This window comes from Crocodylus porosus, unplaced genomic scaffold (assembly GCF_001723895.1).
Source record: "Crocodylus porosus isolate Cpor-Errol unplaced genomic scaffold, CroPor_comp1, whole genome shotgun sequence".
NCBI lineage: Eukaryota > Metazoa > Chordata > Crocodylia > Crocodylidae > Crocodylus > Crocodylus porosus.
In genome coordinates this window covers 16260314-16274473 of record NW_017728928.1, presented here as the reverse complement: position 1 = coordinate 16274473, position 14160 = coordinate 16260314, and the positions used below count along the sequence as shown (strand labels likewise).

The 14160-nt window shown below is 40.4% G+C and overlaps 1 protein-coding gene across 1 annotated transcript; it reads right to left on the bottom strand.

The window, feature by feature from the left end:
* Window positions 1-522: 522 nt before the first annotated feature.
* On the bottom strand, window positions 523-13461 carry LOC109315150 (fructosamine-3-kinase-like). Its single transcript, XM_019542724.1, has 6 exons — window positions 13268-13461; window positions 8265-8416; window positions 7619-7710; window positions 6551-6627; window positions 3218-3340; window positions 523-1339 (listed from the first exon to the last, which is right to left on the bottom strand). Exons 1-6 carry the CDS (start codon window positions 13406-13408, stop codon window positions 1001-1003), a joined length of 924 nt encoding a protein of 307 aa, XP_019398269.1. The 5' UTR covers window positions 13409-13461; the 3' UTR covers window positions 523-1000.
* Between the last annotated feature and the right edge of the window lie 699 nt (window positions 13462-14160).

Sequence of the window (14160 nt, the reverse complement as noted above, 5' to 3'; positions counted from 1 at the left end):
CCAAACATTCTGACTTTGTCATATCAGTAAATCAGCAATGAAGCACTAGCCTGGCTTTGTCTGCAATACACCAATTCTGTATAACTTTAACATTTATCAAACACCAATCAACATGCATCCTTCATTGCTGATTTATTGTTCTCAGACACCCAGGATTATTATAGTGTAGAGAGGGGTTTGATGTGTTTTTTAACGGTTGATTTAAACCAAATGTATTTTCATCAATCTCTGGTACAGTGAACCTACTTTTAGGGAGTATTAATTTAACTGCCTTTTTTCTTGTAGAGAGTAGAGTTAAAAAAAAAAAAAAAAAAAAAAAAATCAGAAGTATTTTTAATTAACATAAATGTAAGAAATTGTTTCATACAGAATTGCACAGTGTAGTGTGATTAGTGTTAAAGCCAAAAAGACTCTGATTGACTCCCATAGTTACTGGACCAGAACCTTCAGAAGAGAAGGAGAAAAAACATTGAAAGACTTGTAGGGGGAAAAAAGAACAGAGGAAGGAGACAAAAGTAGAAGACTAAAGAAGAAAAGGAAATGATATCTTAAAGAAGGAAAGGAAATGATAATTTTCAGTATCAGAATCTCACTACTGAACAAGGAGCTGCTTACAGGGCAGCAGTAAGAGTGGGAAAATGAGTGGGAAAGCAGAAACCTAGGTAGATGTGGGATAGCCAATGGAGGTGAGATTAGGCTATAAATCAGACCTCTGTTCAGACCTGGTCACCATCATAACAACAGGCTGTACACAATTTTTACCTCCCCAGTCTATGAGTAATGTGCTAGTGAATTAGTCAGTAATACATAAATTACACAACTACTGCAAGCGTTTAGTGGGGCTCAAAAGTGTACATATACCACCTTAACCTTTAATGTCTGCTGTGTAGTTTCTTAGCAGTGTTTCACTTGTCCTTGCTTGTGTTACTGTCAACAAGTAGGGAATCTGAATTACTCTGATGCCATGTGAGATTTTGTTTGAGAAATACTCTCTACATGGTTATTTTAAGAGCTTTCTCATTACATTTAAGGTAGACCCCCTGTACCCTGTCCCAAAGTGGTTCCAGTGGTTTATATAATTAAAGAGCTGGTACAATTTGTTTCGCTTCTCAAACCCTGGAGCTTTAGGGATTTTACTGTGATAGGCAGAGAAGAAAGAGCTGCTAAAGCCACCAAACATCCCAGCAATTGCTAACTCAAATTCTGAATGGCCATAAAAAGAAGCAGGATCAATGATAATGGGACCAGAGTCATCCTCAGCTACATTTCCAGCCCAGAGGTCCCCATGAAGGAGAGCAGGAACAATCTCCACATCACAGAATATCTCAGGAATCTTCACCTAAAAAGAGCATAAACAAACAAGTACAAATCTATAACTTCACCAGAATAAAAATTATAGGGTTACATAAGGTAAAAACCAGAATTAATCAAAATTATTGTCTATCTTCAATCATCATGAGGCTGTTTTCTCATTGAAGTGTATAAGGGCAGGAGTTGGTCTGTGGTGTTAATCGGAAATAATTCTGATTTGCTCCAGGTGGTTTAATGCATCATTTAATCATTAATACTTGCATCCAATATTGCCATATTGATTCTAAGCATTGATCATGTCAGCTATCACAAGAAAAATAGTGTTTTGCCTTCACTGGAACAGTACTAAAAAGAAAGCAACTCTCATTACCAACATTTTGATATACCTCCTGAACTGCTGCCAGAGACCAAGTGAGTGAGTGAGCAAATGACTATGTGTGCGATTATTTCTGACAACAAACCAAACAAGCAACCACCTGATTACATTTTTATTTTTCCTTCCCCTGAATTAAAGTTCAATCATATCATAGGTGAAGGTACACAAAAAGGCATTTCCTCTTTTTTGTGTGTTCCAGCTCTGCCACTGACATGCTCAGTGACTTTTACAATACCAATAAAATTACTCTCATGTAAAACAAAATACTCTCATATACAAGTGAAATCTTTGTAACAAGATGATTTTCAACTACAAATTATTTTACAGTTCATAGCAGTAATTTCTGAATGGGCTGAAGCCAATAACCTTTCAGATCCCATAAATTTCAAAATGAAATTATTTCATTCCTGTTCTGTAAAAATGTGGAAGGTCCAAGATTTACACAGCATATTATGAAATGCTTTTTTATTATAGCAACAAATACTTTCCTTGTCCTTCAGTCCTAGACCACAAGACATTTTCCAATTGTTAATTAGTCTTCTAGTTTGCACGTTAGAATATGTTCTAGAATATATTATATCCATGCTTCGGTTATCTTTATGCTAAGCTGCCATTTTACATGTATTTCCATTTTGCAGGAAAAAAAACAATAAGGATGGGGGGGGGTGTATGGGTGCTGTGGGTGTATAATTGATAGCTGGATAATTGCAACAGGTCAAAGTCTGCCCCATGGAGATCAAAGGGCAGTGAAGGCTGACCCGGGATGGATGCCTTAACCAGCAACACCAGCCTGTCTGCACATCAAGAGAATTGAAGCTGGCGCCCCTCTCTACTAAACATCGCCTTAAAGAAGCCTGCGACTGGCCACCGCAGTGCAACTCCAAGTGCCGCAGATAGGTGACTTGGTGTGAATGGTGTGTATGGTGTAAATGAATAAGAGTGATTTTCATGTAAGCTGCTACGTTTGCCTCAGTTATCTATATATTATGCTGAACCCATGCGTTGGTAATTTATCCAACACAAAGACCCATTGCATAGATGGGGAACTAAGAGAGTAGCTAAGTATTTTGGCAAAGGTCATTAAGCATGTCAGTGGCAGAGCTGGAACACAAACACAAGAATCTGACCCCATTCTAACTGTAGGAGACAACCAGGTCTACAGATGTAGCTGACATACAAGTGTCCCATATATTAATACTGCTAAATATTCCTTCACTTAAATTGTAACTTTTCAAAGATAATATACAAGCTGGTCATTAGTAGGTGGTGCCTGAAGTACACCTGAATGCCAGGATTGAATGCACCTATTGAATTTGCACCCAATTCAAAAGGCTTGTATAGTAAGGCATGCCCTACTCATTTAGCTTGGACACCCAAACCATCAGTGATGTTAGTTTTGTTCACTAAAATAAAAAAATGTTTTTTGTAAAAATAGTTTGAAATAAATGCCTTTGAAATATGCATAATGTATGTTTTTTATAGATATGACAGATCTCTTATTTCTGTTAGACACATTTTAATTTTTCCTACTTTAAGTTGTGACCACAGTTCTCTTGCTTCTCTGTCTCCATAATCTTTCTCAATCAAATCCATTTGAGCTTGGAGTCGGTACCGGATAAAGAAAGTAGGCCAATCACTCTGCCATTCATTCACCTGGCAAATAAAATATCATAGTCCAGGAAATTAGGATCACTTTAAGAGAAACAGTACAATAACATATACTTAATCTTTTTCAACATGACATCTCTGTATACTTGTACTTCTGATACTATACCTGGCAGCCATGCTACCCGTGTTCTTGGCAGGGGAAAGGCCTGTTTGATCCTTGTACTCTTACAAGAAAAACTTAAAATTTGAGGTGCATTGATGCATCTCAAGCAAAACCAAGGAAGTGTTTCTTCCACTTTACTTGGCATTGGTGAGACCACAGCTGGAGTACTGTGTCCGGTTCTTGGCACCATGTTTCAACAAAGACGTGGAAAAGCTTGAGAGAGTCCAGAAAAGAGCCACTTGTATGATCAGAGACTTGCAAGACAAGCAATGCAAGGAAAGGCTGAGGCACCTGGGACTCTTCAGCCCAAAAAAGATAAGGCTGAGAGGGGACTTGGTAGCAGCTACCGCTACATCAGGGGAATACATCAAGAGCTCAGCAAACAACTGTTCACCAGGGCACCCTTGGGGAAAACCAGGAGTAATGGCCACAAACTCCTCGAAGACCATTTTAGATTTAACATTAGGAAAAACTTCTTCACAGTCAGGGTCTCCAGACTGTGGAATAAGCTCCCTCCAGAGGTGGTGCAGTCACCTACCCTAGAAATCTTCAAGAGGAGACTAGACAGTCACCTTGCTGGGGTCACCTAACACCAGTTGTCTTTCCTGCCTGGTGCAGGGGGGCTGGACCCAAGAATCTTGCGAGGTCCCTTCCAGCACCTAACAATCTGTGAATCTAAGAAATGCTACTTGATGTTTTGTTGATCATTTTCTTAGAGGTGTACTTCATACCATACCCACACTAACAGAGGCTCTGTCTTCCATATGAGATATAAAACAAAAGCTCTGGACATTTCCAGTCACTGAGGTGTCCTAACCCTTTAATCACATTATGTTGCCTCTGGTTATGTTAGCTCTGAGATAATTAAAGTCTACATCCCAAAATTCCCCCTGACATTTCATATAACGTATGCATGACATTGCATATTGAGTCTCAAACTGTCATTTGTGAACAACCAGTGGCCTGCAAAGCCCTTCTCAAAAGTCTGCTCAATTAAATAGTTTGACTGAAAATTCAGTCCTGTGCAGAGTTAACCAAAGGGTCAGGCACTGCAGAAAGCATGCTCTGAAGTTTTTAGAGGGATTTAAGGGCTGCATGTGTCTTACCACTGGTAAAATTCACCCATTTAGAACTGAGAAGAGATGCTGGGGGAAAAAAATGATTTATGATGGCATCCATATTCTATCAAGTATCCTACAAAGTAGAGAACCTGTAAAATTTCACTTCCTCTCCAAAACGGCTACATAGGCTTACGGTCTACTGTGAAATAGCTGTCTCAGAGGTGGCTCTATTTCAGTGGTGTTTTAATAACCCTAGTGGTATTTGCACACATGAAGAGGCTACATTGAAATAGCATTATTACAATGAGATAATTAAGCATTCAAAGGTTAAGGAATGCCAAAATTAAGGTAATCCATGTAACATTTGTTCACTTCCTTATTTATGTGTGTTATGATGTATTCTTTATTTACATAGTCATCTACTATTTTTTCACAGGATACTCACTTTAAGTACAGGTGACCTATACTCAATGAATGAGACAAGACTGTATATTGAATGAGACTTTTTAAAGATATCTTTTACATGTTTTTAATTAAGAACAAAACCTCATCAGTCAGAAAGTTAAAAGACCTGTTCATGAATGTCGCTGGTAGGTGTTGTAAGGCTTCGGCCCCTTCCTGGCTGGCGCCTTCTTCCCCACCAACATTAGGATGAGACCACACCCTGGGGCCACCTAGATGGTTCTGAGTGCTGCCCCTACTCGCCTGCCATGCCTTTTATGTTGATTGATGGGGAGGCAGTTCACTGTCGGTGGTCCCAAAAGGGGACTTGACCCTGGTCTTTCTTCGTGGGGCTCCAAACCTCCCCTTTACCCCACCCTTCCCACATCCATGCCCTGGGAGGGCTCTGCTCCCTGTAATCTTCCCCGGGATGATCACTTCTCACCCCCGAGGCCCACGCGAGTAGGGTCGGACATGTTTGGTCATCAATTGCTCCAGATAACTAAAACATGCCCCATCTGGTAACGATAACTTAGAAGCGTCTTCACTCAAGGCAAAAACATTCGGTGTCTGCCAATGAAGTATAATGGGACTCTGGCTCCCCGGGACCCCTTTACCTCCCTGGGATGGACGAATGAATCTTCATCTGTCCCTCCGGTTACTTTTCCCAGGGACCAGCAGGCTAGGAGTTCATCACTCCTGCTCCCATCACCTGGTGGAAGTCACCTCTTCCCCACCGGGCTCTGGGTCAGTTGCTGCCTGCTCCTCCTTCTTCACCCAGCTGCCCGCTTGGTCTTGCCATCGCTCACTGCCCTTCCCCAGGGTAACTGAATGCTCCAGCGCAGCCTGGTCTTCACTCATGATGATGGGAACGACCTCCTTCTCCCTGCCATGCCCTTCCGGCCAACTTCAGCTCCCCGAGCCTTGACCTGTGGTTTTCCTTACCTGGGTTTCCTGGTGGATGCTGGGGCTTCTTGTCCCATGCCCAGCTCCGCTGCTCCTACGCGGCTCTGCCGCCCGTCTCTCCCTAACGGCATTCTCCGCTACCTCCGAGCAGCTGGGTGTTTCCCCAGCTGCCCCCACGCTGGTTTTAGGCCCTGCCCTCAGGGCTCTCCGATTCGCAGGCTCAGGTAGCTGCAGAACTGCCGAGCCTGCATCGGTGTGTTCTCCCGGTCCCTGCGGTGAGCATCAGGGCTCGTCGGGCAGGATTCCAGGACATGTTGGGAGGGGGGCTTTTGCCTCCCCTCCCATAATGAAAAAAAACACACCCCAGATTTTCATAAGTTGAAGGAGGAAAAATACTTAACTTGTAAGATCAGAATGAAATGGCAAGAACAAAAACAGTTATCATAACAATGTATTACGAATAAAACAAGTCACTTCCCTGTCATAGGTGCCAACTTGTATTTTTGCCAGGGAAGGGGGCCCTAAGATGATGGACATGTGGAAAGTTTTATGCATTTCAGGTGACAGCACTCTTCCTGAAGGGAGCCAGGGCCCTTGGCTCCCCCATGTACTCGGCACCTCTGCATAATGTAGAATTAATTCCCGATTTTACCATGTAATAACTTTCATAGATCTGGGGCTTACCTGTGGTATATAGCCACAGCATGTTGCTGTATGGAATCCAAATTTATCCACATAGTGAGGCTGAGCACGCCCTGCACCTTTATCAACAAAAAGATTGATTACATCAGGGTTGTGAACACGTGATTTCTGTCTCCGGTCCTGAACTGTGTAACAGCCACAGGTTTATAAATCAAGCTCTGACCGTATTAGACAGAAAACTTTACAAAACATAAGTAATTAACTGTTTGTGAAACTGTAGATATCAAACAAAAAAAGTAATTTTTTCTTTCCAGCTTGTTAAATTAAAAGTTTTCTGCTGACTCCAGTAGAAACTGGATTAGGATCCTACTGAATTATCTTTGCAGTGTATTCTGTAAATAAAACTAGAGCTCCTCTATCAAACAAGCTCAAACATTTGTTGAATAATTAGTAATTCTTTTAATAAAAAGTGCACTGTATTTACTGTAAACATAAGTTGTAAAATATCATCTCTAGCATCTGTGCATGCTTTATAAACTGGTCTTACACATTATATAACAAGTTACCTGTTTTTGACCTGTGGGCATTTTTAATAGGATCTTGTTTTAATGTTAGTTAAAAATAATCTCACTGGTTTGTATCTTGTGACTCCAGGAAGGCTAAAAGTTTTAAAAGGCACTGAGAGATTAATTTGACACAAATTTTGAGTCTGTGTAAAAAAAAAGCAAACCTAAAACCAATAGAAATCTTCTTTATTTATTTAAATTATAATGTCAGCAGGTATTTTATTTAACAAACCAGAGGGAAAGTAAAGAGTTAAAAAACTTTTTCAGTTTGGTCTTTCATGGATGAAAGGATTACACATATATTCACATTATTATATACACACACATGCACATATATACCATATAATCCTTATATGTAATATTTTTATATATAAAGTACAAATTAACACACATGTACATGTAGGTGGTGTCTTACCAATTAATGTTTCTTTTATACAGTTTTTTTCTACTCATAAGGATTATAATGTCATATGTATTAAACACGGTATCACATTCAAAAGCTATGATACCAGTGTTCTATTAGTCCAGAAAATCTATACTCTACCGATTGTGTTTCCTTCCTTCTTTAATTTTTCTCCAAGTTTTTGGTTGTAAAGGTGAAGATCTGCTACCTGCTCCCCAAGCTTTGCAGAATACCTTAAGATCAAAGACAAAAAACTGAACATGTTACTATGCATTGAAAACATATCTTTAAGAACATTCTCTGAAAAATTAAGACCAGCAATGGCAGGAAACAAGTGTATGAATCAGGCAGCCATTTAAAAAGAAAAGGGAGTGCTGAAACAGGTTGGCATGACTGTAGGCAATGAGAAGCATCCAGAGACAAGTTAATTACCTGAGAAAATGTATATGACATGGGCTGTTTCCTGCCAGCAGAGCTCACACTAAAGTTTTCAGTATATGATAGATAAAGGTAAAAGAGGGGGGAAATTTTCAGAGTTCTGGCAGGTATATGAATAATGTGGAATATTTTGCTGGCATTTTTAACGGGTCATTCTCTACTGGCATAACTCCATTGAAGCAAATGAAAGTATACCAGCAGGGAATTATGCCCAGAAGTTTGACCATTGATTTTAATGTCTCCAAGACCAAGATATCACTTGCTGAAAAGAGTCTTATTGATGGACCTGAAGTATAAGCAGGCAACTCTAAATATTGCAGTAAAAGAGCAGTATGAAATTCACGCATACTTGCTAAGGTTCCTCATCTTCAGGTGCTCCATGACAAACATTGCACCTCCTCCAGGCAGGTCAATCACTTTAATGGGCTGAGGTACTCTCAGGGTGTTGGTCTTTTGAATAGCCTCCAAACTTGCCATTTCACCTTCAAACATTTTTCTTGCCTGTCAATACAAGAATATCACTTATTTTGGTCTTCATGGGTTCCTTCGGGGTGTGGGGGGCACATGAGGGAGAGGGGATTGTGAAATCAGCACATTTATTCCCCCTTAATCATAAAGTGTAGCAGCAAATTAGCAAGTTACATTCAGAATGATTGTTTAATTACTTTAGATAGATAGACAGACAGACAGACATTGATCAATCGATCGATAGATATACATATATAGGTATTTATTTTTCTTGCAAATCTTCTACATTACAACACAATATACAACTTTGCATGGTAAACTCTTAAAGCACGTACATGTACCAAACGTTTGACTATATACTATGGCCCCCATAGTTTTTGGTGAGGTTAAAACCTAATAACCAAAAACACAAACTACTAGAAGTAAAGGATTAAATCCTTAAACTGTAAATAACAGATTGGTTTGACAGACCAGGCCAGCCACAAAAGGAAGATTTAAGCACAAGCATTCTCCAGTAGTTTATTTCTGAACAGTTTCATGTTCATAATTATATTGTTACTCTTCCCAACAGTTTCTAACAGTATGTTTCAGAATTAGATAAACTAGGTTTATCAGTTTCTGACAAACTGACTTACAAATTTGCAGAGAAATTCTCTGCTCCATTTTTATTTACTCACAGTAAAGCCCAAGTACAGCCTGAAAAAGTAGCATTTTCCAATTCAAAAATAATTCTGAATACAGATCTCTATCCTTGCATTTTCTTCTTCACATTTTCTTCTGTTTAAACATCTGCAGATGCTTGCTACATATCTGATTTCAGGGTTTGAAAACAGAAATGTCTCCGCATTTTGTACTATTTTATTCTATTTCAATAGGAAAAGAAAAAAAGGTTTATCTATCTTAAGTACTTACAAGACTCTGTAATAGATAGATAAAGTCTACTGACTTATTTGAATACCTCAGTCTTTTAACTTATTTACCCTCACAGCAGCCCTCTGAGATAGGGGACTTTTAAAGCAGAAAAGTAAGTCAAAGAGAGAAAAAGTGACTAGACCAAAGTCACAAAAAGACTATGAAATAGCAGGAACATAAACCCTGGTCTTCCAAGCCCTGAACTAGTATCCTAAGTACAGAAGAACAAAGTGCAATGCCTGTTTTGGGAATGGTTGTTTGTTCAAGCCTACTCCTTATTCTGACAATCTCCATGTACATCAGTGGAAACTTTGCCTGAGTAAAGACTACAAATAGCATTTAGGTCATGATCCTACTACTAATTGTGATTGGGCAAAATTGGGGCCTGCTTATATGCAATAGACTGAAGGTTAGAGCACTAGTAAGGAAGACAGAGAAATCATGTGAAATATAATTTTGGATTTAATTTTTAGGTTGACTGAGTTATAAAAAGATTAGAGCTGACAGAAATTTAAAAAATTAATAGCGATTTATGAGGTTAAAAAACGTTGCAATTAATTGCAATTCTAATTGCATAGTTAAACAATAGTCAGCAGTCCCCCACCCAAATCCTTGCTGTTCATGTGCCCTGCAACTCCTCACCACAACCAAAAAGGCATAGCCCGAGCCCCACCCCATGCCTGCTCCAGACTCACCGGAGTGGACCACCTAGAGCCTGTGTGAACAGCCCCAAACCTGACCTGCCCTGCACCTGCTTCAAACTCACCTGCCCAAACTGAGCAGTGGCAGAGGCCAGGCAGAAGCTGCTGCTTAGCGCAGAAAAAAAGCAGTCCTTCCTCCTCACCACTGCTGAGCTCTTCTTGCTCCAGCTGCCCGGAGCCCGTGCCCAGGCTGCCCTGCGGCTTCTCTGCACTGCCCAAAGGCTGTGGTGATGACAGCAGAGAGGAGCCACAGGGCAGCCTGGGTACAGGCTCTGTGCAGCTATGGCAAGAATGGCTCAGCAGCGGTAAGGGAGAGGGGCTGCTTTTCCCTTGTGCCAAGTAGCAGTTTCTGCCAGGCCCCTACTGCTGCTTAGTGCAGATGGGTGAGTCTGGAGCAGGCACAGGGCAGACCAGGGTCAGGGCTATGTGCACAGGTTCCAGCTGGTCCAGAGCTGGTCTGCTCTGCTTGTCAAAATGATGTATGCGTTATATAAAAATATAACACATTAATTTGTTTTTGTTTTAATCATGTAAGTTAACTGCGATAAACTGACAGCCCTAAAAAGAGCAATTTTTCTTTAAAGAAACATGAAGAATAAATCAGCTTTATACATAACCTGAAGATATTTCCTCATTATATTTCAATGAACTTTAAAGGATTTTTTAACTTTGATTGAGTTGCATCTTTATAGCAATCAGCTGAAAGCTGATTTAATAATTTCTGTATATGCACAGAACCATTGGTAATACTAGGGCATTGGTCCTCAACCTTTTTAGACTTGAGGCACCGCTTCTTAGATTCAGGACACTTCTCAAAAATGGTCACTTTTTGTTTTCACTCATTTTTGACTACAGAAAAGTAGTAGAGCTATTTTTTGCACAAAAAACTCCAGAAGACCACAACAGGTCTCAGTATTTTTAACACTCATAAGGCATCTTTACATGTGCTCCAGGGGGTAGGCGGTGGGGAACACTTTAAGCCACTCTAATTAAGGTGCCCACAGTGTCTCATGTATTCAGCATCCTGCACTTCAAAATGGCACCAGGTTGCTTTAAATAAAGCTGTAGCTAAAGTGCCCCTGCCACCATTTTGAAGCATGGGGACATTGAATAAATGAGATGTGAAGGCTGCTAGAGCACCCCAATAAGCACACTCCAGCACACTTGATTGAATCCGCTCCCATATGTTGTAATTACAGTGTGTTGGAGCAGGTTCCCCACATATCTACAGGCACTCATAGTATTTTTAACACTGAATTCCCATTTAAACTCTCTGGGTTTATCTTGTGAATCAAGTTTGAGCACCTAACAGTACTAATATTGCATGACACTGCATGACATTGAAAGGCTCTCAAAGAACACTAGGGTGCTGTGGCACCCTAGTTAAGAATCACTGCTCTAAGCTATTGGGTTGTATGACTTAGCTTTCTCATATACCTAGTTAAACTTTCAAACATGGCAATACTTCATCAACTACTTTAAAAAGCTTTGCTATGTGACAGAAGCAATGCCCATTTAGAAGGGTTCCTTTCTATCTCTCCTCCTAAATCTTTCTGTTTTTCTAACAAAGCCTCTAAAAATGAAACGCTAACACTGCTTGCCTAACAATAGATCCTGGAACAGTCTGTATTATAAATCAGACAGTAAGAAGTGGTAGAGCAGTCACACTGTCTCCCACTACACTAGAACTCCTTCAGCTCCTCTGTGCTTCTGCTTTTCACTGTCTCACATATTTTGTCTTAAAAGTTCACCTTTCAATTGTAAATGGAACAGTTGTTTTTGTTCAGGCAAAAAAAGCCACATTTGGATGCAAGCTTTCAAAAAATGATAGGATGCTTAGAGATAAGGTTACAGTTCAAACCCTATTTCCAGTTCTACCTTACCACCAACCATTTGAGTTATTTATTTATTCATGCATTATTCTAGATTTATGCAAAAAATAAGAAAAAGATCCTAACTGATATTCTGGGAAGCCATTCCAGAAATCAGATAGATACCACCAAGTAAGTGGCAATGCCTCAGTCAGATACATGCTGAAAAGACTACTCCTTATCAATTAGGGTACTAATCTTCTCTCCTTTTTTAAAACACAATAGAGATAATCATTCAACTTATTTAAATATGAGGTCTTGTCTACAACAGAAAGGGCTACTACAAGTATGTCAGGGGGAGCACCAAGATCTGGGGGAGCAACTCTTCATGAAGGCATCCCTTGGGAGGACAAGGACTAATGGACACAAACTAATAGAGAGAAGATTTAGACTGGACATAAGGAAAAACTTCTTTTCATAAGGGTAACTAGAACCTGGAACACACTCCTGGCAGAGGCGGTGAAGTTACCATCCTTGGAGGTGTTCAAGAGGAGGTTGGATAAGCACCTCATTGAGCAAGTTTGAGCTCATTAACCTCCTGCCTACGGCAGGGGACCAGACTTGATGATCTTCAAGGTCCCTTCCAGTCCACTGATTCTAGGACTCTATACTTGCCTCCACCTCTGTAGTAGATGGCAGCAAAAATTAAGAAGATCCAGGAGGAGAGATCAATGCAAGGAAGGCGGGGGATCCTGTGGGATTAAGGCTGTGCTGGTAGAAAGGGACCAGGATGAGAGTTGCTAGAGTTTAGAGAGCAGCCTGTCCTTCAAACATTTCCAATATTGTCAGTACTACCTTACTTCAGCTCCCACTGCACCAGGTGAAAGAGGTCTCTTAAAGGGTCTTGACGGGTGATGACATATAGAGAAGCTTTTAAGAGCACATCAGACGCAGGAGCTGTCTCCATGGCATCAGGAGGCAATACAGATGCTCAAGAGCTCTGCACATCTCAGGAAACCCATGGGTTTGTTGAGTCACACCCTCTCCCACTGAAAGAATCCTCAGAAAGCTCTCCAAGTGGCAAGTCACGGGTCTCAACCTTTATACGAGAGCAGTCACTACCAGGATGCCAGCTGCTCCAGTGCCAAGTGATTATTCCACATTTTAAGCACTAAGGCAACAGCTGTCTACTCTGCTTTTTATGCCACCAGGTCAATTCTATTACACATTCTATGATTAAGGAACCTCAAGTTGCTTTACAGTAGCATTAAATATATTATTAACCAAGTCTGATGTGTTAAGCATTGCCATAAAATATTTCAGTTCTTAAAGAGAGAAAAACATCTGAAGCTAGAAAACACACCATTTACAATCCTCAGCAAGCATCTGCAGGCAACTAAACAAACCCACTGCTCTCTATAAGCATCAACATTATCAGCTAAAAGTCTGTCAGTATTAACCTGAGGCTTGTGATTGATTTTAACAAACACTCGCCCACTGTCGGTTTCATAGCTCTGGCCTTGGCTAATGCACCCTCCTCCAGAGCTGCCAAATGCCTTGAGAAGGGAAGTCTTCAGTTCAGCTTTCAGGATCTTTTCCATGGTAAATCCCAGACTGGTGCAGCTGTTTCCTGTTAAATGCACTGCAAATCAGGTTGAAAGGTCTGGGTCCTTCTCTTCCTGTCACTTTGCTGACAGATGGAAATTGTCACACAGCAAAGAGAAAAACAAAAGCTGACAGAAACATCAACTCAGTAGATCATTCTCATAAATGTTTATTTTGGAATATTAAAGCTTTTATTTAATATATAGAGATTTAGAACCAAATTATTTGGGAGTCCTATCCCGGGGTCCTTCCATAGCTGTCCTGAGAGCTTCTGGTATTTGTAGTTTGGACCAATTTCATTTTTTTAACCTCTGTGTTCACATGAGTACCACAGAGATAAAGTTTAAGCTAGTCGCTAGAGGGAGCCTAAATACAACAACATGAGTCTGCTTGTGATTTACTGGTGCTGCAGAGCGTTGTAATTGTTTAAGACCAGCATAATGAACCTTTGGGGCACAATGTAATGCACAATGTAGACTATGTAACAAAGTCAGCAGAGCTATTTGAAAAGCAGTGATCTTTCCCCGTTCACAGTTGCTTTGTATGGACTAGTAATCCACATGCTTCAACTGAGACATTACTGATAGATCTCCTTTCCTTCCGCAGAGTTTGATCTTGCTTCCATTAAAATCAATTAAGAGATTGCTCTCTCCTTCAAGTTGAGTTAAATGCCTTAAGTTCTCTTAAAGTCAATGAGAATTGAGGCTATTCAGCACTTTACAGGAAACGTTCGGGATTGGATGCTGTC